We start from the raw sequence: 26,585 nt of genomic DNA, 5'->3' as shown, positions 1-26,585 counted from the left end.
GTACTGGACCCCTCTGCTCTACAACACTCCCCAGAGCCCTACCATTGACTGTGTAGATCCTGCCCATGTCAGACTTCCCAAATTGCAACACCTGCCATTTCTTTGTATCAGACATTCCATCAAACATTCGTCTGCCCACCTGGCCAACCAATCCAGATCCTGCTGCAATGCCTGACAACCATCTTCACTATCTGCAGTACCACCCGCTTTTGTGGGTTAACTCTTAGTCTGATGAAGGGTCTCGACCCGAAACATCACCCATTCCTTTTCTCCAGAGATGCTGTCTGACCCGCTGAGTTACTCCAGCTTTTTGTGTCTCTCTTTAGTGTCATAACTCAGTTGTGATAACGCAATGATTCTCCACACGCTCGCTCGCATTTTCCACTTGGGGAAGGAAAACAAATCATTGCTCCCAATTTGTGTTGTGGGTTCTGCAACAAAAGCAGGATTCCAGGGTGAGGGTCAAAATGTTCTGACTGGTGGGAGTCAGTCCAACACAAGCTCATAGTTTCAAGACAACGGGCCAGTAATTTAACACAGAGGTGGTAGACTTCTTCTCAGAGGCTGAATAATCTCTGGAGTTCTTTGCCTCGGACCTGTAACACTTAAAAATCCACAAACACCAATGTTTTCCCCATTATCCAGGAAATCCCTTCTTAAAACGGCTGATCATGTCAGCCATGATCACATTGAATGGCGGTGCTGGCTCGAAGGGCCGAATGGCCTACTCCTGCACCTATTGTCTATTATCTATTGCTGTCCACAACCTTATTGAACGTTTCAGGAAACAAAGGCCAATGTTTGGAAGTTTCTCTGTATAGGTAAATTAAAATGTCGTCTCTTTATTTAACTTTTCAAACAACTGCATGGAATATTTGGTGACAGAAAACTTTTAAAAGGAGACTCACCATGGCAACAGGGCTGTGGGCGCAGAGTCTGAAAGAAAATTGGGAGAAGTTAGTGATGTTTATTTGTAGTTATCATCTGGTTATTGCTTGGTTTTCTAATCAAGGCAACCATCTTGTATCTCCTGAACAAACACATCGGCATATACTGGTGTTCAAGTAGGAACTGCAGATGCTGGAAGATCAAAGGTACACAAAATTGCTGGAGAAACTCAGCGGGTGCAGCAGCATCTATGGAGCGAAGGAAATAGGTGACGTTTCGGGACGAAACCCAAAGGGTTTCGGCCCGAAACGTTGCCTATTTCCTATAGTGGAAGATTGTTCAACTCTTTGCATGGAGCGAAGGAAATAGGTGACGTTTCGGGCTGAAACCCTTCTTCAGACTGATGGGGGGGTTAGGGTGTATATACTGGTGACCGTTCCATAGATGTTAAACCCTTAGATACTTTGTTCATTCACTTTACTTTAGACTTTAGAGATACAGCGTCGAAACAGGCCATTGGAGGACCCACTGTCAGAGCCAACTCGCGATCAACTCGTACACTAACACTGTCCTACTCTCTAGGGACAATTTTACAATTTACAGAAGCCAATTAACCTACAAACCTGTATGTGTTTATTCAGAGTGTGGGAGGAAACTGGAGCACCCAGAGAAAACCTTGCTATGCTTACCATTGCTGATCGGATGCACGATGGAATTGGTAACAGACAGGACAGATTGGGTTGAGTGTGTTGGGTCCGTTACTGATGCGGTCTGGGATACATCCGCAACCTGATCATCGTCCAGTCTCCCAGGTAGTGACGCCAGCTGGGGCTTGATCTCCACACACTCACATTCTTCACTATCAAAGTCGTATTCTTCACCAGATTCTTCCTCTGAAGACGACTCCAACTCTTCAGTCAAGTGGCTACCTGTCAGTGCAAAGAGCAGAACAAGGGTCACAGTGTCTCCCGTGACATCACTACAACTCTCTCGTCTGATCAAACCTGATAAAAAGTCTTACAACACTTCTTCCAAAACACTGGAGGGCATCAATGAAACGGCTTCTAACGTGGAAACCATTCAATCACTGAACCCTCAACCTTCCCGCTATGTCTCTCTGAGGCAGCCTTGCTTCCTTTTACTTGACATTATACTTGTGACTATAGCAGTGGTTCCTTTAAATATTGGCTCTAAACATCCAAAAATGTCACCTACAGGTGACCCTCCCCCCATCCGAAGGCCATTTAGGTGACAGAGATTCACACACATCATCCACATGTTTGAGATGCCAGCTGAATATTCAAACGCCCACAAATACACTGGTCGAAGAGGCAAGGGAGAAACTTACAAAATTCTTAAGGGGTTGGACAGGCTAGATGCAGGAAGATTATTCCCGATGTTGGGGAAGTCCAGAACTAGGGGTCACAGTTTAAGGATAAGGGGGAAATCTTTTAGGAACGAGATGAGGAAAACATTTTTCACACAGAGAGTGGTGAATCTCTGGAATTCTCTGCCACAGAGGGTAGTTGAGGCCAGTTCATTGGCTATATTTAAGAGGGAGTTAGATGTGGCCCTTGTGGCTAAAGGGATCAGGGGGTATGGAGAGAAGGCAGGTACAGGATACTGAGTTGGATGATCAGCCATGATCATATTGAATGGCGGTACAGGCTCGAAGGGCCGAATGGCCTACACCTGCACCTAATTTCTATGTTTCTAAAGTAGACAGCAGGAATCAATTATCTAAAGCCAGCTCCAGATCACATTGTGGAGGTGAGGATGTTTTAATCTTCTACTCCAGACTTTCTCTCGATCCACACATGTACCTGGTTTCGACATCTGCTCTTCCACTGTGTGTTGACCTTCAGACACAGACACCTGATCGAGGGTATTCTCTTCAACCGCTGCTGGGCCCACGGCCATGCTGCACAACTGGGGCTCAACTTCCTCCCCCTTCCGATCTGAAACAAAAGTCAACGTTTCTGTGAAACCAAGGGTGATATTAGCCTATTATCAAGGACATTCAAATGAGTTGCAATAACTAAAGATATTTTAAGCTTGCGCTTTCATAGAAACATAGAAATTAGGTGCAGGAGTAGGCCATTCGGCCCTTCGAGCCTGCACCGCCATTCAATATGATCATGGCTGATCATCCAACTCAGTATCCCGTACCTGCCTTCTCTGCTGCACCCGCTGAGTTTTTGGCTGATCATCCAACTCAGTATCCCGTTCCTGCCTTCTCTCCCTACCCCCTGATCTCTTTAGCCACAAGGACCACATCTAACTCCCTCTTAAATATAGCCAATGAACTGGCCTCGACTACCCACTGCGGCAGAGAGTTCCAGAGATTCACCACTCTCTGTGTTTCATGCACCACTGATGTTACTGCTCCAACCCCAAACACATAGAATGGAAACAAGAACTTTACAATGGGAAGATCAACGACTTAGGTGGCACAGAACGTCACCTGTTCCTTTTCTCCGGAGATGCTGTCTGACCCAAAGATCCTATAGCGGAGCAAGATAGACCACTCCTTCTAATTGCAATGGGCTGACGTGTAGTACGCAATGGAGTGGAACGTGGGCCTTTTTTTCATCCATTGCAGTAACCCAACCCGACCCGACCCGACTCGCAGTGTAATCAACGTTGCGGGGGAACAGTTTGTGTTAATAAATTATAATTCTGAAAATGAGGTGAAGATTTTTACCAAATAACTTTTATTTTTAGGAGGATGTTTCCGTAACCGGCTTCCGTCTCCGCACTAGTATCTTTGCTCCGCTACGGGATCTTTGGTGCGGAGACGGAAGCCGGTTACCGAAATGGGGCCGAAAATTGCCCACGATTCTGCCCATGACCGTACTACGTCTTTTTCATCGAGTGGTCAATCTTGCTCGCTATAGGATCTTTGGTCTGATCTGCCCAGTTACTGCAGCTTTCTGTAGCAATAGGTACACTTGATTGGGGGTTAGAACTGGAGGGAGAGAGATAGACTATAGAACAGTCTAACATAATTCTAATTCCAATCTGTTCCCCTCATGATCTATAAGATCACCCCTCATCCTGCTGTGCTCCAAGAAATAAAGTCCTAGCCTGCTCAATCTCTCCCGAGTCATCTCGAGTCCTGACAACATCCTGGTAAATCTTCTCTGCAGCCTTTCCAGCTTGACAACATCTTTCCTATAACACGGTGCCCAAAACTGAACACAATACTCTAAACATGGCCTCACCAACGTCTTATACAACTGCAACATGACCCCCCAACCTCTATACTCTAATATCTATGTTCTAATATATATTGAACCTTCTATGTCAGAAATTCCTCAACATGATCCCAACAATCTGAACTTCAATGACACTGCTGGCATGGTTTTATGTTGGTTAACTAGAAGCCATTTAATACCTAGTCTGATCATGGCAATTACTACAAGGAGATGAGAAGACAGATTTCATTAAAGGGTCAGATCCACAGATATTACAGGCAAAGGAAAGTGTGACATTTTATTTTTGAGCAGCTCTGGTGTTTTTGATGCAGTTACTCTGCTGTTGAAATGCTTCCTCAACAATGTGTGGGAAGGAACTGCAGATGCAGGTTTAAATCAAAGATAGACACAAAATGCTGGAGTAACTCAGCGAGACGGGCAGCATCTCTGGACAGAAGGAATGGGTGACGTTCCGGGTCGAGACCCTTCTTCAGTCTGAAGAACTGACCCCGAAACATCACCTATTCCTTCTCTCCAGAGATGCTGCCTCTGCTTCCCATACAATGTGGCTGTTGGAGACTGAGGAATCCTGCCACCTGCTGCTGTGTGGTGGGATTACAGGTTGGCGCAGGCTCTGGAGAGGAAGCAGTGTTGTTTCTGAGACTTCTTGTACACTTGGACCTTCACTGGGGGAAGGGAGCCCTGACCCTGGCATCATTCAGCTCCACGATGCAGGGGAGCAGAGAGTGCTGGCGTATGAACAGGTGGGGCCCACCCCCAGTTCCTGAGACAGATGGTTTTGTCCCGAGAACAGATTTACAATTTGCCCAGTCAGGCGAATACCTGAGAATTGCATGGGAGCCAATGGCAGAGTAGCAACCACCTGCATTTTGGCTACTTCCTGGTTTAGTTTAGAGATACAGCGCCGAAACAGGCCCTTCGTCCCACCGAGTCTGTGCTGACTAGCGACTAACACTAACACTATCCTACACACTCTTGAGAAAAATTTACAATTTACAATACAAACGCACACGTCCTTTGAGTGTGGGGGGAATCCAGAGCATTCGGAGAAAACCCACACAGTCATGGAGAGAAAGTACAAACTCCGTACAGACAGCACTTGTAGTCAGGATGGAACCCGAGACTCTGGCGCTGTGAGGCAGCAACTCTACCGCTGCGCCACCGTGCTGCCCTCACCAACAATTGAAGAATACAGTACTCAGCCAAGTCTGGTTCAGACTGCTATTGAACAAGTACCTCCATTGTTATCAACAACAGTCAACTGTCCATCCACTGCATGTGGGTAGGATGGTCACATTTAGACAAAATGCTAAACCAAACAGGGGGAGAATGTTGACTCAAATGTCTTATTCCATGGAGAGATAGAGAGAGTGTGGAGACCTAGTCAATGCCAAACTTCAAGTTACAGAGTAGATAGACATAAAATGCTGCACAAGGAAGGGTCACCAGTCCCATCTACCCAGAGATGCTGCCTGTCCCACTGAATTACTCCAGCATTTTGTGTCTATCTTCGGTGTAAACCAGCACCTGCAGTTCCTTCCTCCACATCAAGTTAAAGTTTAGTTTATTGTCACGTGTACTGAGCGACAGTGAATAAAGCCTCCATTTACACCTGGTCTATAGAAGACTCGTTTATTTTTGCCACATTCCCAATGTCCCTCCTCCCAGTTTCCACCACTCATTGGAGGGCAATTTACAGACCAATTGCCACACCAAATCACATTGTTCCACCCCTCGCCTCAATCCTCCGTTTTTTAACCTCCGGTGCTGTCTGTGCAGAGTTTGCACGGCCTCCCTGTGTCGGAGGGTTTCACCCTGGGTGATTCGGGCATCTGCAGCTCCTTGTGTCTGCTTTGTACAGGCACTTGTCTGCTAACCGTTAACATTTTGAGATGTAGATCTTAAATATTGTCTCGGTTGAAGATGTATCTATCTTTTTACTGCATTTCCTATTTGAATGATCATAACGTTACGAATCTTGGCGGCAGTCACATTTACTCTCTGATTTATAGCTGTTCCTACCAATGTTCAGGAAGGCACTGTGTCACAGAAAGGAAGGCAAAAGGAAGAGTGTATAATCTCCATCTGTAAAGGAAATACTGATCCTGCACCCTTTACTCTCTACAAACACAGATCAACAACTCTGTGCAATATATTGTCTCAACTCAGAATCCATCCTCTCCACTTCAGCCTCTTCAGCACTTCCCTCCAACGCACCACCCTTGGCCACAAGCCCCAAACACTAATTACCAGCAAGCTGTTTTAGCAAGAAAATACGCACAGTGCTGGAGTAACTCAGCGGGTCAGGCAGCATCTGTGGAGAACATGGATAGGTGACGTTTCACAGAGTGCTGGAGTAACTCAATGGGTCAGGCAGCATCTGTGGAGAACATGGATAGGTGACGTTTCACAGAGTGCTGGAGTAACTCAGCGGGTCAGGCAGCATCTCTGGAGAACATGGATAGGTACAGAGATTTGTGAGTGTGGAATTCTCTGGCTCAGAGGATGGTGGAGGCTGTTTTTCTGGATACTTTCAAGAAAGAACTTGATAGTGCAGTAATGGGGATATGGGGAGAAGGCAGGAACGGGGTACTGATTGTGGATAATCAGCCATGATCACATTGAATGGTGGTGCTGGCTTGAAGGGCCGAATGACCTACTCCTGCACCTATTGTGGATTGTCTATTGCCTATTGAAAGCACGCAGGAACAGCTTCTTCCCCTCTGTAATCAGGTTTCTGAACGTCCTTCCATAAGCTGGGGTACTGTCAAGTCAAGTCAAGTCAGTTTTATTTGTCACATGCACATAAAGTGCAGTGAAATGAATTTGCCAGCAGCGGTACAATAAAAAAAGAACACACAATACATAATAGAAATGTAACACAAACATCACCCACAGCATTCATCACTGTGGTGGAAGGCACAAAGTTTGGTCAGTCCTCCTCCATTTTCCCCCGTGGTCGGGACCACAACCCTCCGCAGTCGCCGCTGCGGGCATCCAGATGTGCAGACAAGGTGTCCTGAATCGGTGCCTCCCCACCGGAGACCCCGGCTTCAAGATGGTGTACTGATCTCCAAATCTGAGGAAGGACATTATTGCCATAGAGGGAGTGCAGAGAAGGTTCACCAGACTGATTCCTGGGATGTCAGGACTGTCTTATGAAGAAAGACTGGATAGACTTGGTTTATACTCTCTAGAATTTAGGAGATTGAAAGGGGATCATAGAAACTTACAAAATTGTTAAGGGGTTGGACAGGCTAGATGCAGGAAGATTGTTCCCGATGTTTAGGGAAGTCCAGGACAAGGGGTCACAGCTTAAGGATAAGGGGGAAATCCTTTAGATTAAAACCGATTAAAACCGACATGAGAAGAACTTTTTTCACACAGAGAGTGGTGAATCTCTGGAACTCTCTGCCACAGAGGGTAGTTGAGGCCAGTTCATTGGCTATATTTAAGAGGGAGTTAGATGTGGCCCTTGTGGCTAAGGGGATTAGGGGGTATGGAGAGAAGGCAGGTATGGGATACTGAGTTGGATGATCAGCCATGATCATATTGAATGGCGGTGCAGGCTCGAAGGGCCGAATGGCCTACTCCTGCACCTAATTTCTATGTTCCTATGTTTCTATGTACACGTGACAATAAACTCAACTGAACTGAAATGTATCAGAGTCTTTTTTATAAACTCCTAAAAACTCTCCACCATTTGAACTCTAACGCAGAACATTCAATATTGAGCTTGGACATTCTTACGCTGCCTTCACTGCCACCAACTGCAAGTCACTGAGGTTTGTTTATGTTCTCAGTTACTAACAATATGAATGAGAAACAGATGGTCTTGCCCAATCCTTCTGCAGAAAATATTTCCAGTCCTCCAGCTCTGACCTTTATATTCCGGAAGTCAGCGATCAGGCAGGGGGCGTTGCAAGCCCCAACACTCACACTGAGCTAACAGCTTCAGAGGCAGAGGAGGGAATGAAACCTTGTCACGATCCAACCTCACGTCTCAGGCTGGGTATTCCTGCCGCCTGCTCATACACTACTGAAGTACTACCTGTACAACATCCCTCTATCCCAGGGGAACCAAGTCCATATCCACTCACTTTATTTCATTTATATTACTTCAGTCTGAAGAAGGGTCTCGACCCAAAATGTCACCCATCCCTTCTCTCCAGAGATGCTGCCTGTCCCATTGAGTTACTCCAGCATTTTGTGTCTATCTTCGATTTAAAGCAGCGTCTGTTGTTACTGCACACACACTACATCATCCCAACCGAAACCTTCTGTCTCCTGTTGAGTGAAGATCAAGATAACCTTGTTGAACTCCATGGTTTAATGTTCCATGAGGGTCTTTACCAACTAACTCAGGGTTTTTCTTCATGTTTGCATGTTGAAGGGACTGTAGATGTTATCTCTTTATAATAGCTGCATAGACAAATTGAAATGTCATCCCCACAGATTTTATTTCATGAGGGTGTCCAGAGTATATTTAAAGAGTTTATGAGGCTTTTGGACAAGTGTACGTGGATAAACAGGGGACTAAGGGATATGGATCACATGCAAGCAGCGGTGATTAACTTAACGGCATCATGTCCAGCATGGACATTGTGGACCGAAGGGCCTGTTCCTGTGCTATACTACTCCATGTTCTATGTTTGGTTTAGCTTAGAGATACAGCATGGAAACAGCTTCAGCCCACCGAGACCAGCGTTGCTGTCTCACAGCGCCAGAGACGCAGGTTCGATCCTGACCACGGGTGCTGTCTATACAAGTTTGTACGTTCTCCCCGTGACTGCGTGGGTTTACTCCAGGTGCTCCGGTTTCCTCCCACACTCCAAAGACGTGCAGGTTTGTAGGTTAATTGGCTTCTGTAAAATTGTAAATTGTCCCTAGTGTATGAATGATCATGGTTGGCATGGACTCGGTGGGCCGAAGGGCCTGTTTCCACACTGTATGTCTACAAATAAAACTTAAAACTCTTGGTAAACTCAGCGGAAAAGTTCAGCGATTAGATAGCAAAGTGTGTTTGCATGTCCTTGGTAGTGGCAGAAAAATAAAAATTAAAAAATTATCATTTATCATGTCAACAGGTGTTGGTGCCACTTCCTGTCACCTTGGTCAGGGCAGGGTTGGATTTGCTCCAAATGTCCTGTTGCCTACAGGGGGAGCATGGAGAGGCTACAGGTGCCAACGTTAGTGTTCCAGCCTGAATAATGTCCATCCTTGGGCATGTTAACAGGAGACCTGGGAAGTGGCCCTGGCCCTGCTGGAATACTCTCATGAATGACAAAGATTGCGTGCAGCGGGGGTGGAGGGAAGGTGGAAATAGAGCCCTCACGGGCATTGCAACATTTAGTCTTCCTGGCTGTGGCCTCACCTTTGAGATGCCTAAACTGTCCAATTGGCTTCAGCAAGCCAGGAAAACAAGGTGCAACATTTGCCACTTTCCCTTCACATTCATTAATCAATGGGGAACGCTGAAGAAATGAGCAACCTTGCTGAAACGCAAGTAGACAAAAATGCTGGAGAAACTCAGCGGGTGAGACAACATCTATGGAGCGAAGGAATAGGTGACATTTAGGGTCGAGAAACAGTTTCAGCGCAGAAACAGGCCCTTCGGCCCACTGAGTCCGTGCCAACCAGCGATCCCCGCACACTAACACTACCCTACACACACTAGCGACAATTTACAATCATACCAAGCTAATGGACCTACAAACCTGCACGTCTTTGGAGTGTGGGAGGAAACCGGAGCAACTGGAGAAAAGCCACGTGGTTACAGCGAGAATGTACAAACTCTGTACAGACAGCACCTGTGGTCGGAATCGAACCCGGGTCCCTAACGCTGTGAGGTAGCAGCTCTACCCGCTGCTCCACCATGCCGCCACCTTTGAGTTTACTTTGCGGTTTTCCCTTCATTCAAAGTCTAGATAATTTACACAGGTGATGATAGTAAATGCAGCCGTTGTCGCCGATTTGCCAACACACCACTATCAGATTGTGGTTTACAACACACTGTGTCTTTGACTGGGGACAGCGTGAGAACACACTAACTTATCAGCCATGTCAAGATTCTGGGTAAATAAAGAATGCTAGTGTTCTCCAGCATACAAACACTCTCTCTTTCTGCATGAAACTATGTTGCATACAAGGCCATGACAGCAGCTCCCATGACTTCATGCCTTGAACTGCATGAAGTGGGCCTTTTGTTTACAGGAGGCAGCTTCACCTGCAAGGCCAGATGTGATATGAAGCCATCTCCAAAGGCAGGGATCCACTAGAACCTACACACCATTCAAAACTAACATTTGCAGCAAGCCAAGAGTGGCTGGAATTTATTTGCATCATGAATGCACACGTGGATATTATCATATTTGCCAACATAATAATAGCTGTAGTTTAAATATTTCACAATACACACTGGCAGCACGGTGGCACAGCAGTGTTGCTACCTCACAGCGCTAGAGACCCGGTTCGATCCTGACTACGGGTGCTTATCTCTTTGGAGTTTGCACGTTCTCCCCATGGCTTGTGTGGATTTTCTCCAAGATCTTTGGTTTCCTCCCATACTACAAAGACCTATGTGTTTGTATGTTAATTGGCTTGGTATAAATGTAAATTGTCCCTAGTGTGTGTAGGATAGTGTTAGTGTGCGGGGATCGCTGGTCAGTGCGGACTCGGTGGGCCGAATGGCCTGTTTTCGCACCGTAACTCTAAAACTAAAACACACATTTGAAATACTTCTGAAATGTGTAATAAAGTACAACGCAAGTGTCTCTCTGTTACAATGGACATCCATCATTGTCTGATACAGAGTACTCTTCACCCTGCACCTGTTTAGAGATTCAGTGCGGAAACAGGCCCTTCGGCCCACCGAGTCCACGCCAACCAGCGATCCCCGCACATTAACACTATCCTACACACACTAGGGACAATTTACATTTATGCCAAGCCAATTAACCTACAAACCTGCACGTCTTTGGAGTGTGGGAGGAAACCTGAGAAAACCCACGCAGATCAAGTGTAGAACGTACAAACTATGTACAGACAGCACCCGTAGTCAGGATCGAACCCGGGTCTCTGGCGCTGCAAGCCAAGCGCTGTAAGGCAGCACCTCTACCGCTGCGCCACCGTGCAGCCCCTACCAGAGATGTGACAATGTCTCTCTGCAAGGATAAGCCAACATTCCTGATGAACTGGGAATGCTGTGTAACAAGAGCTGGAAAATACATCAGAGTGCTTGGAATGTCTATACTTATAGAAAGTGCAGCTTTTTCCTCTGACATTTCCAAGTATCTGGGAGCTTGTAATGAACACCAGAGAAGGAGGCCAGGATGATGAATCCAATGCCAATCACCCACAGCACAACTGATCTAAACTTTCCCCATCAAAGTTGAACACAGTGCAGCTACTGGCTGAGTGCTCACGACCAAAGGTGGCGGGGATGGGGGGCGCCTAGAATAAAGGGGGACCCGGTGTGGGAAGGGGGGGGGGGGGTGGGGTGGGTGGGGGAAGGGGGGGGTAAGGGGGGGTGGGGGAAGGGGGGGTGGGGTGGGGTGGGGTGGGGGAGGTGGGGTGGGGTGGGGTGAGGGGGGGGTGGGGGTAGGGTGGGGGGGGGAGGGGGAGGTTGGGTGGGGGTGGGGGTTGGGGGGGTGTGGGGGGTGGGGGAGGTGGGGGTGGGGGGAGGGGAAGGGGAGGGGGGGGGGGGTGGGGGGCGCCTAGAATAAAGGGGGACACGGTGGTGGGTAGGGGGGGGGTGGGGGGGGTGAGAGGGTGGGCTAGAATTGGGGGGGGGGGGGGTTTTTGGGGTGGGGGGGGAAGGGGTGGTGGGTGGACGATAGCGGGAAGGGTGGGTGGACGATGAAGGGATGAGTACTTGTTGTCACTTTGTTGGCATCATTGTGATGACACTTTGTATGCAAAAACAAAGAATGTCACCGCACCCAGCTAGGTACAAGTGACTTTAACAGATCATCATCATCATATTCATCAATGTATAGACTTGTTGTAAAAGGCACTTTGGAAGATCTAGTGCAGGAGACAGTGAAGGAGAGATCTAGTGAAGGAGAGATGTTCCCACTTCAGTCTAGCAACGGTGGGAAACAATTAGCCCAGAAATGTTATTTCTAATCAGCCAACCATGGTCCCATTATTTGTTTTTAATTTAAATGCTACACGTCCCTGCAACCACTGCTGAACACTTGCAGCTTATTATTGATGCTCCTTTCATGAGCCTGCCCTTCAGAGCACATTGAGGACAGAGAGGCATGCAAGACGACACTACGGAGCTCAGTGAGAAAGGGCTCTTGTTGCCAGAGTTCACCACAGTCCTGTACAGGCAGATATTTGAGCTGTAATGGTTGCATAGGTTCATGAGTGATAGGAGCAGAATTAGGCCATTCGGCCCACCATTCATTCGTTGCCGATCTATCTTTCCCTCTCAACCCCATTCTCCTGCCCTCTCCCCATAACCCCTGATACCCATCCTAATCACTGGCCTCCATATCCGTCTGTGGCAATGAATTCCACAAATTCACCATCCTCTGACTAAAGACATTTCTCCTAATTTCCTTCCTAAAGGAACGTCCTTTAATTCTGCTCCTCCAGTCCTAGACTCTCTCACTAGTGGAAACATCCTCTCCACATCCACTCTATCCAGGCCTATCCACTAGTGAGAGATATATTTTACACAGTCTTGCCACTATTTTTATGCCAAATTCTTAAAAGGCCTTTGCATCATAATAAGCAAAACATACACATCTGCATGCACTAGAGACCCAAAATAGCCACTTGGCCCCGACAACAGCTTGTTTTTGGCTGTAAGCTCCCATACATGCACAAACAATTTAACTAACAAGAAACAGAATATGCTGAATGTTCTCAGTCAGCTGAGAGAAATATAGAACAGCCCACAATGTCCGTGCTGAACCTGATGCCAAGATAAACTAATCTCCTCTCCCTGCACGTGATCCATATCCCTCTAATCCCTGCATAACTATGGTCCCTGCTGAAACTCTTCAACACCATCATTGTATCTGCCTCCACCACCATCCCAGGCACTGTGTACCAGGCACCCACCACCCTCTGTGGAACAAACTTGCCCCCTATAGCTCCTTAAGAAAGAACTGCACATGCTGGAAAAATCAAAGGTAGACAAATTGCTGGAGAAACTCAGCGGGTGAGGCAGCATCTGTGGAATGAAGGAATAGGTGACATTTCGTGTCAAGACCCTTCTTCTGAAGCAGGGTCTCGACCCGAATATGGATCTATTCCTTCGCTCCATAGATGCTGCCTCACCCTCTGAGTTTCTCCAGCATTCTGTCTACCCTATATCTCCTTTCCAGTTTAAATCTTGGCCCTCTAGTTTTTGACATTCCGTCCCTTGGAGAAATGTTCTGAAACAGTTAATTGTTTCAGCTCCAAAACTTTGCACAGTCCTGATAAAAAATCATTGACCTGAAAAACTAACTCTGCTTCTGCCTGACCTGCTGATTATCTACTTTTTAAATTTAATATCTAATTAAATGGCTCTGGAAAATCCACCTCATTATCATTTGATCTTCAATACACTTTGCATGTTCTCAAGTAACTGAATTAGATTTGCCATGAGCAACAGTGAACAGTGTAACTCAGGGAGACGTGCAGAATGGGGGAAGTTGGACTCTGCTTTTTAAATAGGTAAAGTAAAAATTGAAATGGTGGTGCCAAGTACCACGTCATCAGGCGTTGCATGGACAAGTATAACATAGCTGTGCGGTCTGAAGCATCTATAGTATTGATTATCTTTCAGTGTGATCCTGCCGCAGAATGCACAATTCTAAACATTGCTTCACCTCTGAAGCTCAGACAGGTCCACTCCTAAACCATAGGCTCCTACACCTGATTCCACAGACATTTGAGTACCAAGGGGCGGCACGGTGATGCAGCGCCAGAGAGCCGGGTTCCATCCTGACTACAGGTCCTGTCTGTACAGAGTTTGCACGTTCTCCCCGTGACCTGCATGGGTTTTCTCCGGGTGCTCCGGTTTCCTCCCACACTCCGAAGACGTGCAGGTTTGTAGGTTAATTGGTTTTGGTAAAAATTATAAATTGTCCCCAGTGTGTGTAGGATATTGCTAGTGTACGGGGTGATCGTAAACACAGCAGAGAGAATGGAGTGGCTGGACTTCCTGTGTACTTCAGTCAGTCCATTGCAAGACATCATTGTATAAGAGAGAGCCATGGAATGTTGCCTCTGGTGAGAGACACACACATCAACACCAGAATCACCTGGTCTCTTACCCTTTCAAACATACATCTACTTCCTTCACCCCACCTCTCTTCAGCTTAACACCTGGCTCCCTACGTTTCCACGTCTGATAGTTTGTCTCTGCCCCGATCTGTCAGCGCCAATGCTCTGGTGGGCCGAAGGGCCTGTTTCTGCGCTGTATCTCTTTTTTGTTTTTTGTTTATTTTATTTTATTAGAAGTTAATACAGTACAAAACAGTACAGTGGAACCTAATTTTAGGTGCCAACTATGTAATACCGTAATCCATTCTATGTACAACCTCTAGTTTTATGTTATAAGAAGGAAGTAAGCAAGACAAGAAAAAGAACACAATAGAAAGAGGAAAAAGTGGAAAAATAGATGGTAGAGTAGAAAAACGTGAAGTATGTATATAAAAAATAAAAAAGGAAGAGAGAAAGTGGAAAGTAGAAATAGAAGAGAAGGCCCCTTAAAAGAGAATTTTTCAAATCTGTATTCGGAGATGTAGATCTATCCGCGTCATGAACTGAAATCAGCAATCTGCGCTGTATCTCTAAACCAAACTAAACTAAACCACCAGTACCCTGGCCTCTACAACCTCGTGGGTTGAGAATTCCAGAGATTCACCACTTTCTGCTAAAAGCATTTGCAGCAGCCTTCAGTACCACATGGCCACCTCTGGCCTTGCATCGGTCTTCTCTCTACAGAGACTCTTGCACCAGTGTAGACATTGAGATGTGCAGGGAACATGCACTGGCATGCGGGGGGGAGGGGGGGGGGGGGGGGGCATGGAGGCACGGGGACACACGAGCGGGCAGGTGAGGTGACTGTAACTATGCATTGTGTTTGACACAGACATTGTGGACCAAAGGGCTTGCACGTTTCTGTTCTTTGTTCCTCGAAACATCTCAACTTCAACACTATCACGTCATCATAAGATCATAAGTGATAGGAGCAGAATTAGGCCAATCGACCCATTGAGTCCACTCCGCCATTCAATCACGGCTGATCTCTCTCTCCCTCCTAACCCCATTCTCCTGCCTTCTCCCCATAATCCCCGACACCCGTCATGTTTGGATTGTGTATGTTTCAGTAAGATCACCCCTCATTCAGAGCTCTGATAGATCTTTGTGATGAGGAAGCATTAACCTTCTTTTTAATTGAGAAGTTTATCTAACATAGATCCCAACATCATTTTTGCTTGGTTCTCAAACTGTAACACGATCTTCCATACTGAGGATACATTCTAACCCTTGCAGCATCTACAAATCCCGTCAGACATCCTGGGTTTTGTTGACTATGCACTATTATTGTTATAATTATTATATTACTATATATATATATATGCCCACACATAGATATTATATATATTATACATATGTACACACTCTGTAAACATCAGAACGATCAAAAGTATATATATATATTTATTGTTACATATCTGTTGCGCTGCTGCAAGTTTAGTTTAGTTTAGTTTAGATAAACAGCGCAGAAACAGGCCCTTTGGCCCACGCCCACCAGCGATCCCCGCACACTTACACACAAGGGACAATTTACAATTATGCCAAGCCAATTCACCTACAAACCTGTACGTCTTTGGAGTGTGGGAGGAAACCGGAGCTCCCGGTGAAAACCCACGCAGGTCATGGGGAGAACGTACAAAGTCTGTACAGACAGCGCCCGTAGTCGGGATGGAACCCGGGTCTCTGGCGCAACTCTACCGCTGCGCCACCGTGTCGCCCTCTTACATGAAGTAAGAATTTAATTGTTCTGTTTCGGGACCTATGACAATAAAGCACCCTTGCCTTGAGTCTAAGATGCCAGAGGACATTGCCTCTTCAGCCAGAACATAGAAACATAGAAAATAGGTGCAGGAGTAGAGGCCATTTGGCCCTTCGAGCCTGCACCGCTATTCAATATGATCATGGCTGAACATCGAATTCAGTATCCTGTACCTGCCTTCTCTCCATACCCCCTGATCCCTTTAGCCACAAGGGCCACATCTAACTCCTTCTTAAATATAGCCAATGAACTGGCCTCAACTACTTTCTGTGGCAGAGAATTCCACAGATTCACCACTCTCTGTGTGAAAAAAAAAATTCTCATCTCGGTCCTAAAAGACTTCCCCCTTATCCTTAAACTGTGACCCCTTGTTCTGGACTTCCCCAACATCGGGAACAATCTTCTAGCATCTAGCCTGTCCAACCCCTTAAGAATGTTGTAAGTTTCCATAAGATCCCCCCTCAATCTTCTAAATTCCAGCGTACAAGCCGCCTTTACAAGAATGCACTGCAGTGGTGAACAGTAGTTGGAGTGTGACCTGGTTATGCTTCATCCACCCCTCCCTACATGCGATCCAGTCCCTACCACATAGTCCCGAGGTGCTGGGAGCACAGCTCAGCAATCTATACCTTACCTTGTAGTTGACCAGGAGAGGAACCAGAGGATGCCATGCCACACAACACCGCCTTCTGTCACATCAGCGGGCAGAAACCACGCCCTTCCTGTTGCAAGAAATATTTGCATTCATAACATGGTCAGGATTATAATTTGATATTATATTTAAGTATAAAACGTGGTTTCTGCTGAGACCTGTAAAAGCATCACATGATACAGTTGGTCACTGACACAGTAGCAGTAGTTTACAGCATGGAAACAGGCCATTCGACCCATCGATTCCACGACGACCAATGATCACTCGTACACTAGTTCTTTGCACGGAGACTCAAGGAACAGCAGGTGCTGGAATCTCGAGCAAAACACAAAGTGCTGGAGGAACTTGGAAGTTCAGGCAGCATCTGTGGAGGGAATAGACAGGTGGTGTTTCAGGTCAGATACAGCCGGACTCACTGAGTTCCTCTAGCACTCTGTGCATGGGCAGCATGGGTTTGGAATTCACTTTTAGCAAACAACTCAAGAACCTGGTGACTTGATGGTTAGGAAAGGTTAAAGGGTTTAGAGGGATATGGGCCAATCACAGACACATGGGTCTAGCTTAGGTGGAGCATCCTGGTTGGCATGGACGGGTTTGGCCGAAGGGCTTGTTTCCATGACTCTGACTATGCCCTACTGCACACAGAATAGGCAGAGTGCCTTAAAGTTAGACTGTTGTAGCAGTTTCCCAGGCATTGATCATTCTCTTGAATTGAGTGTAGAAGTTGGGAGGCCATGTTTGTGTTCAGTTCTGGGCACCGTGTTATAGGAAAGATATTGTCAAGCTTGAAAGGGTTCAGAGAAGATTTACGAGGATGTTGCCAGGACTAGAGGGTGTGAGCTACAGGGAGAGGTTGAGTAGGCTGGGTGTCTATTCCTTGGAGCGCAGGTGGACGAGAGGTGATTTTATAGAGAGAGGTGTATAAGATCATGAGAGGAATAGATCGGGTAGACGCACAGAGTCTCTTGCCCAGAGTAGGGGAATCGAGGACCAGAGGACATAGGTTCAAGGTGAAGGGGAAAAGATTTAATAGGAATCTGAGGGGTAACTTTTTCACACAAAGGGTGGTGGGTGTATGGAACAAGCTGCCGGAGGAGGTAGTTGAGGCTGGGACTATCCCAACGTTTAAGAAACAGTTAGACAGGTACATGGATTGGACAGGTTTGGAGGGATATGGACCAAGCGCAGGCAAGTGGGACTAGTGTAGCTGGGACATTGTTGGACGGTGTGGGCAAGTTGGGCCAAAGGGGCTATTTCCACACTGTATCAGTCTGTGACTCTATAAGCAGTGTTTGATGAGGGTCAGTTGGCACAGAGTGGTGAGCAGACCAGTAAGCAGGAGCGGCATGTAGGGGTAGGTGAGTGGACACACTGACTCACTGCCCTTTCATGCCACTGCCAGCTGGGGTAAATAAATATCAACATCTTTGCCAATCACGTTTACGATTTGCTTCAGGAAAATGAAGGCGATTGATTAGCAAAGGTTACTTTAAATGGCAGCCTGAAATCATCCCTTTGTTTACGTGCTAAAGACAGACGTGATCTTAACAGTCTCCAGCCTGTGGGGAAAGCAGCCAGCTAATCCATTTGCAGAATGCAGCATAAATCAATGACTGCACGATAATGTCCCGGCCTATTAAAACAAATGTAAATGTGTCAGATGGTGACTGAGGAGTGGAGAGGAATTTAAATCTGACTGTGTTTGCAGGACTCGTATTACAAGATGTTAAGTGCTCCATATTCATCGTACTATACCCCTCCCACCTCCTGTACAGACCCTGGTTAGCACGCGAGCATTAGTGAGTCTCCAGTGTTGCTGAATCACCCCATTACTTATATTGCTCCACCCTTCTACAATGCTGAGAGACCAGCAGGAGTATCAGAGGTTACGGGGTCAGGTAATACATCCCCACGGCTGTGGAGGCCAAGTCAATGGATGTTTTAAGGCTGAGATTGATAGATTCTTCATTAGTACAGGTGTCAGGGATTATGGGGAGAAGGGGGTTGAGAGGGAAAGATAGATCAGCCATGATTGAATGGTGGATTAGACCTGATGGGCCGAATGGCCTAATTCTGCTCTTATCGCTTATGAAGTGCCATTTGATTAATTGTGGACTGACAGGTAGGCATGGAGGCACGGGTAACCCAACACCAAATGGCACCAGAGATATGAGTTAATGCTGGCAATAGCCAAATACCCCACACACATAAATCTGAAACAGCTTTCAACAAGTGTCTTCTTGGTTCTAAACTTCTTAAATTCTCTTTCACCTTCTCCAATGGTGCCTGACAACCTTCCCTGAAAACCCTGCAACATGTCCCTGAAACTCAGCTTCTGGACCAGCTAAGCAGCATTCACTTGGGTCCACATGTTCTTTCAAGGGAGAGTCCAATACCAACCATGTATGATATCTACCGATGCACAGAACTTCTGATCAGTTCCAAGTCAATCCAGACTAATTGTGGATGTCAGGAACAAGAGAGGAAAACTCAGAGGAACAAGGACAAAAAGACAATGAACAAATAGTTCATTTCAACCCGGAACCAGAACGTTACTGTGAATCAAGTAGCAATGGGATATTAGTACAACACTGTCTCAGAGTATTACACGATAAACCATTATCCCCTATATCTCCTCATACCTCCGAAAGACACAAAATGCTGAAATAACTCAGTATCTCCGGAGAGAAGGAATGTGTGAGGTTTCGGGTCGAGACCCTTCTTCAGACTCCTCATATCTACCTCTATTAAACTGCAACGCCCATGCATCTGCCCATTTCATCCGCTTACTTCCCGTAAAAGTCTAATATTATCCTTCTCTCTTTGCCTTAAGAGCCAAGTTTTTTCTTCACTCACAGACATTAAAAATTGTGCTCCTTATATCCAAGACCACGTTGAAGAGTCCGACATAGAGCCATAAAACAGGGAAACAGGCCCTTCAGCCCAACATGACCATGCTGACCAAGTCCCACTTGCCCGAGCAGGCCCACCATATCTCTCCCAACCCCTCCTACCTGTCCAAATGCTTTTTAAATGTTGTTATAGCACCTGCTCTAACAACCTCCTCTGGTACCACGGTCCATATACCTACCACCCTCTCTGTGAAACAGTTGTCCATCAGGTTCCTATTAATCTTTCCCCTCTCACCTTAAACATGTCCCCTGCTGTTTGATACCCTAAATCTGGGTAAAAGATTCTGTGCATTCACCCTATCTATTCCCCTCATGGTTTTATACAAGTCTATAAGGCCACCCCTCATCTTCTGGTGCTCCAATGAATAGAGACCCAGCCTGCCCACCCTCCCAACAACCTGTAAATCTTCTCCCCACTCTTTCCAGCTGTACATCTCTCCTTCAGCAGGGAGACCAAAACAGAACACAACAGGCCAAATGCAGCCACACAAATGCCTTATACATTTATGCTTAACAAGTATTGGCATTATTTTCCATTCTGCATTCCTCTCCAAACAGACAAGCAGCAACTTGTCACTGGTCATTGCCTCCCATCCCTTAACCAATTCCCAGCAACGTTAGCACCAGACCTTAAATCACTTTCTAATTGTGGAATTAACCTGCTAGAAGTTCCACTTTGTCAACACCCTCTGACAGCCCATAGCTACAACATAACCAAACCAGAGCATGAGTTGGTGAAAATCATAGAAACATCGACAATAATTGCAGGAGTAGCCCATTCGGCCCTTCGAGCCAACACCGCCATTCAATATGATCACGGCTGATCATCCACAATCAGTACCCCATTCTCGCTTTTTCCCCATATCCCTTGATTCCTATAGCCATGAGAGCTAAATCTAACTTTCTCTTGAAAACATCCAGTGAATTGGCCTCCACTGCCTTGTGTGGCAGAGAATTCCACAGATTCACAACTCTCTGGATGAATCAAGCAACTCAACCAGCTAAGGCACAAACAGCCCCGTACAAAAACATTGCTCACTCTCTATAAAATTCACCATTTGTTTTACTATGATACCAGAGCTAATTACATTGTTCCGATCCTTAGCCCATATACAGAACAAAGGATCTTTCTTCTGCTCTTGGTGTGAATCCTTAATGGTCCACATTCATATTGGAACAAGCAAGCAGGAGATGCCCCCTGTGTGATTGGGAATGGGGGGGGGAGGGGGGGATGGGGAGTGGGGGGGTGGGGGGGGGGGGGGGGGGAGGAGGGGGAGGGGGGGGAGGTAGGGGGTGAGGGGGGGGCGGGGGGGGTGAGGTAATGGGGGAAGTTGCATTCCTGAAATATACTTTGTATTTCACACAGATTTCACACAGAGAGTGGTGAATCTCTGGAACTCTCTGCCACAGAGGGTAGTTGAGGCCAGTTCATTGGCTATATTTAAGAGGGAGTTAGATGTGGCCCTTGTGGCTAAGGGGACCAGGGGGTATGGAGAGAAGGCAGGTACGGGATACTGAGTTGGATGATCAGCCATGATCATATTGAATGGCGGTGCAGGCTCGAAGGGCCGAATGGCCTACTCCTGCACCTAATTTCTATGTTTCTATGTTTCTATGTTTGTACCGTGATTTTCCATAACGCTAAGTGGCATCACCCGCATGTGCATCAAGACACACAAGTTGAATAACAGACGCATCTCTTTTACTACTTTGTTTCTTCATATAAATTCTGTGAGTGGGAATTTTATTCTGCACCTCAACATTTTGGATAATGATTTGTGAATTCTGTCGGGCTAAATTTCCATTTCCGAACAACGGTGATGTCATAGAACCATACAGCACAGAAACAGGCCCTTCGGCCCAACTTGCCCATGCCAACCAAGATACCCCATCTACACTAGTCCCACCTGCCCACCTTTGGCCTATGTCCCTTTAAAACTTTCCTGTTCATGTACCTATCAAATTGTTATTTTAAATGTTGTTAATGTACCTGCCTCAACTTCCTCCTTGAGCAACTCTCACCTCTCAGGTTCCTATTAAATCTTTCTCCATTCAACTTAAATCTATGTCTTTTGGTTCTTGAATCTGGGCAAGGACTCTGTGCATCCTCCCTATCTATTGCCCTAGTGATCTTGTACATCTCCTTGCTGCTCAACCTCTCCCTGTAGCTCAGGCCCTCGAGGCTTGGCAACGTCCTCATCAATCTTCTCTGCACTTTTTCTAGCGTAACAACATTTTCCCTGCAGCAGAGTGACTGGAACTGTACATAATACTCCAAAAGTGGCCTCACCAACATCTCGAACAAAATACTTCATGCGGGGGGTCACCTGTATTTGTATCAATCCTTGACAATGAATCAAGTCCATTGTTCAGCAACTAGGCTCAACCTTCAGGTTACAGGAAACACAAAAATAAATTAACTTAATTAGTTCATTTTCATGTTTTATTCAGGTCATTGGCATTTCATTCCTACAGAGGCTCCACGATTAGCGTCCCATCATTTGGAACGCTGTTGACAGCTTTAATAGATGTTAAAATGAGACTGCTGAGCCATTCAGACCCTGTCATTGAACAGTAGGGTGATTCATTATATTCACAAGATCATAACTACTGGATGGAAGGCTGGGGCAAGAAAATGCATGGGAAACCAAACGCATGTATTCATTACAGACTGGAACTTGAAGCCATCTGCTATTGTACACTACCCCAGATCTTGGACAAGTTTCTCCTCAGCTAGAGCAGCAACAGTGACTACAATGTGCCTCAGTGCATGAGTTGGGATGTTATGCCATGGTATGTTTCCATGGTTGCCTTTTATTAATGTTGTGTACAAGTTGTAAGTCTTTCTCTCTGCCCAATACTAGTACAGGACTATAGCAATAGACAGTAGACAACAGGTGCAGGAGTAGGCCATTCGGCCCTTCGAGCCAGCACCGCCATTCAATGTGATCATGGCTGATCATCCCCAATCAGTACCCCGTTCCTGCCTTCTCCCCATATCCCCTGACTCCGCTATTTTTAAGATCCCTATCTAGCTCTCTCTTCATAGCCTTAGAAACAAACAAGTTTAAATTGTGTAACTACATTGTGGGCAGACTGTTATTGTTGAACCAAGCCCCACACTATCCATCATTAATATCCACAGTGTGAACCTCAACCTCCCCTCATTGATTCTGGGGCACCTTAAACCAGCCACAGCTCAGGTAACACACCTGTTGAGACCTGCTAACCTGCAGTTAAACGTGCACTCGTGGCCTGTGAACGGGAGGAATTCCCTTGGTCCTCAGGAACTCTGCAATGGAGAGGTCCATGGCCCCTAGGTAAGTCACAGGTAAGGTCATTGCCAGAGACCTCCACAGTTGAGGACACAGTTCAGTTTAGTTTATTGTCACGTGTACCGAGGTACAGTGAAAAGCTTTTGTTGCGTGTTAACCAGACAACAGAAAGACAATACATGATGACAAGATACTCCCCACATCAGTGTGGATTTTGTCCTTCTGAAGGGGCACAGCTGACATAAATCTGCCAATCAGGGAACCACCCTGCCTGACGTCATCTGTTTCCGGCTCCAGTTTGTCCTGGTCTTTTCTAACTTCCAGTTCTTCCCCTCTACAATCTGTCTGAAGAAAGGTCCCAACCAGAAACTTTCTCCGCATATGCTGCATGACCCACTGAGTTACTCCTGCATTTTGTGTCTATCTACGGTACAACCCAGCATCTGCTGTTCATTTTTTAAAATTACATTAGGACATAAACCTGCATCAGTCGACAAAACCAGGAGATGTGCAGCAGGAAGTAGCGGCAACTGTAAATGGCCTATTGTCAATCTTGGCAAAGCCCAGACATCCATCAGGCAAAGAGATGGTGAAGCAACTTCCATCAGTTTGCTTCCTTATTTCATGCAAACCATCCGTCTGCAAAAGAACCAATCCAAATCTCAGAGGTAGACAAAAATGCTGGAGAAACTCAGCGGGTGAGGCAGCATCTATGGATCGAATGGAACATAGAAACATAGGAATAGAAATTATGTTTCAGGAGTCAGCCATTCGGCCCTTCGAGCCTGTTTTTTTTAATATGATCATGGCTGATCATAAACTCAGTATCCCGTACCTGCCTTCTCTCCATTACTGATCCCCCTGGCCACAAGGACCACATCTAACTCCCTCTTAAATGGAGCCAAAACTGGCCTCAACGGGTGGCAGAGAGTTCCAGAGCATCTGTGTGAAAAAATGCTGCTGCATCTCCGTTTTAAAGGATTTCCCCCTTATCCTTAAGCTGTGACCCCTTGTCCTGGACTTCCCCAACATCGGGAACAATCTTCCTGCATCTAGTCTGTCCAATCCCTTAAGAATTTTGTAAGTTTCTATAAGATCCCCTCTCAATCTCCTAAATCTCGAATAGGTGATGTTTCGGTCAGCATCTGCAGTTGTTTCTTAAACAATCCAAATCTCAGTGTGGATTTGTAAAGAACAATGTTGCATCATTATGCCACAACAGTTTTTGTTTGTGTTTCACAACACAATGCTGCACCTCGTTGCCAATGGGATGCCTGCTGGAGTGGGACTAATGCACAGCTCCAATGGGAAATTATTCAGCCAACATCATTGCCACTAGAGAACCAAGGTCACCTCAAGCTCAGTCATAATGCTGTACTTAGCATGCATTCACAGGCATAGAGTCGTAGATTTACAGAGTGATACAGCGTGGAAACAGGCCCTTCGGACCAACTTGCCCACACCGGCCAACATGTCCCAGCCACACTCGTCCCACCTGCCTGCATTTGGTCCATATCCCTCCAAACATGGCCTATCCATGTACTTGTCCAACTGTTCCTTAAATGTTGGGATAGTCCCAGCCTCAACTACCTCATGTGGCAGCTTGTTCCATAAACCCACCACCAACTCCTACAGTCAACAACAACACATTTGGTACAGTATATACAAGAATGGGCCTTATAGTTAGCATAAAGTCCTCTACCAATCTGCTCCTGTACCTCTCTGACAATAAAGCCCACCAAGACACTCTAGAACATATGGACTGTTGTCCATACTTGAGGGGCCAGTGGTCAGCTATGGCACAATGAAGTGACCATTACCTTTGGAACGTCAGGACAATCTTTGACCAAAGGAGTAGTTAAAAGCAGGACCTCAAATCCAGCACAAATTTCCTGGCATAATGTAACAAAAAGGAACTGCAGATGCCGGTTTATACCCAACACAGACACAAACTGCTGGAGTCAGATCACATTGGTGAGCCTGCAGTCACAGGTAGGCCAGCCAAGCAAGGACAGCAGGAGGTAAAACCATGAGGGACTAGATGGGGTGAATGCCGATACAGAGTGTATTACCCAGGGCAGGGGGCTACAGAACCACAGGGCAGAGGTTTACGGTGGGAGGGGGAAAGTTTAATGGGAACACCTCTTCACTCTGAAGTTTGTGGGTGTATGGAACTAGCTGACTACCAGATTAGGTAGTTGAGGCAGCATTTAATAGCATTTAAAAGACACTTAGAATAGGAAAGGCTCAGTGGGATATGGGCCAAATGTGGGCAGTGTAGATGGGGCATCATGGTTCGCATGGGTGTGGTTGAAGGGGCTGTGTCCACACTGTATGACTCTGTGAATGAAGATGGTCTGTGACGGGGAGCACATAGAGTTAACAGTGCCTCTGGCGTGGGGCCAAGGGAGGCCAGAGAAATAGCAATGAGCTCCATGAAACATCTCCACACAACATGGGCTGTCTCCAGAATCTCCCGGACCCTCCCCTCCCCTCCCCAACACTGTCCCACACCACAGCCGCTCGCACTCCCAGCAAAGAAAGTCAACTGCCAAACCCCACCCACACTATCTGTAAACGCACAGACACACACACACATCCCCGGGATCACCTGACTGGTATTTGACAGCTTGGGGGGGGGGGCACTGACTATCCCCCAGCCCCTGGTGTTATTTTTCTACCCAGTGTGAGTGTTAGTTGCTGGTGAGCGCCCATGGTCGCTGCATTACCTACCCACCCCTCTCCCCCCCCCTCCCCTCCCCTCTCCCCTCTCTCTCCTCCTCCCTCCCCCTTCTCATCCCTCTCTCCCCTCTCCCCTCTCCCCCCTACACAAGCCTGTGTCAGCTGCGCTCACCCCCAGCTCCAACACTGGCTGGATGTCGAGGCGATTGTCCCAGGGGGCTGGCGGAATGAAGGGTTGACAGGGCGGGCGCATTTATCGGCGCAGAAACAGACTTGTTCACTCACCCAGCTCTGCCTTTGTTGCCACATACAAAGGGCGAGAGGTTTGCACAGCGCCTGGATGAAACACAGGGGTAGGAGCATCAAGCCTGCTCTCGCTCTCTACATCAGACCATTTAAAATCCCATCTCTTGTCGGCACAGCACAACGTGACCAAAATAAAATAATGAAATCTTTTAAGAATGGGCTGCTGGCAACTTCCTGAGCAATCTCCCAGCAGAACCAGGGCACTGCCCTGCCTCCCTCTCTCTCTCTACACACACACTCCCTCCTTCTCTCTGATCAATAGAGCTCAGATCCTTCCTTCACAGCGCCGGGCGCCGACACAACCAATGGGATGTGGAGGTTGTTCCACACTCCTCCAGCAACCACTCTCTGAATAACGAGCATCTCTTGTGTTCAGCCCGTGCGTGGGGTCAGCGCCAGCCCAACTATTCTCTCTCTGCGGTCTCATATCTTGCAGTTCAAATCTCCTTCCAACTTTCTGCTTTCCCAGGGAAGGAGGAGAGAGAGAGAGCATGCCATAACCTGAGAGACGGTGAATGACCAACATGCACACACTAATTGACATTAACTAACACTAAGAAATTAATATTGAATTGCTAAACTTGCTATTGTGTTGTACTGCTTACAGCTGCAAGAACGTGTAGCAAT

The 26,585-nt window shown here is 46.7% G+C and overlaps 1 protein-coding gene across 1 annotated transcript in view; it reads right to left on the bottom strand.

Annotated features, from left to right (window-relative positions):
- Positions 1-26,232, bottom strand: part of LOC129711390 (rho guanine nucleotide exchange factor 10-like protein) — an 84,363-nt gene extending 58,131 nt beyond the window's left edge. Inside the window, exons 1-5 of the mRNA XM_055658997.1 lie at positions 25,938-26,232; positions 16,766-16,853; positions 2,712-2,846; positions 1,578-1,817; positions 909-936 (exon numbers count right to left, since the gene is read on the bottom strand). Of these exons, the coding sequence (XP_055514972.1) occupies positions 909-936; positions 1,578-1,817; positions 2,712-2,846; positions 16,766-16,802 (440 nt within the window). The 5' untranslated portion in view covers positions 16,803-16,853; positions 25,938-26,232. The remainder of the gene's footprint in view (positions 1-908; positions 937-1,577; positions 1,818-2,711; positions 2,847-16,765; positions 16,854-25,937) is intronic.
- Positions 26,233-26,585: the final 353 nt, after the last annotated feature.

This window comes from Leucoraja erinacea, chromosome 30 (assembly GCF_028641065.1).
Source record: "Leucoraja erinacea ecotype New England chromosome 30, Leri_hhj_1, whole genome shotgun sequence".
Classification (NCBI taxonomy): Eukaryota; Metazoa; Chordata; class Chondrichthyes; order Rajiformes; family Rajidae; genus Leucoraja; species Leucoraja erinaceus.
The sequence above is the reverse complement of the archived record's forward strand: the minus strand, read 5'-3'. Positions and strand labels throughout refer to the sequence as shown.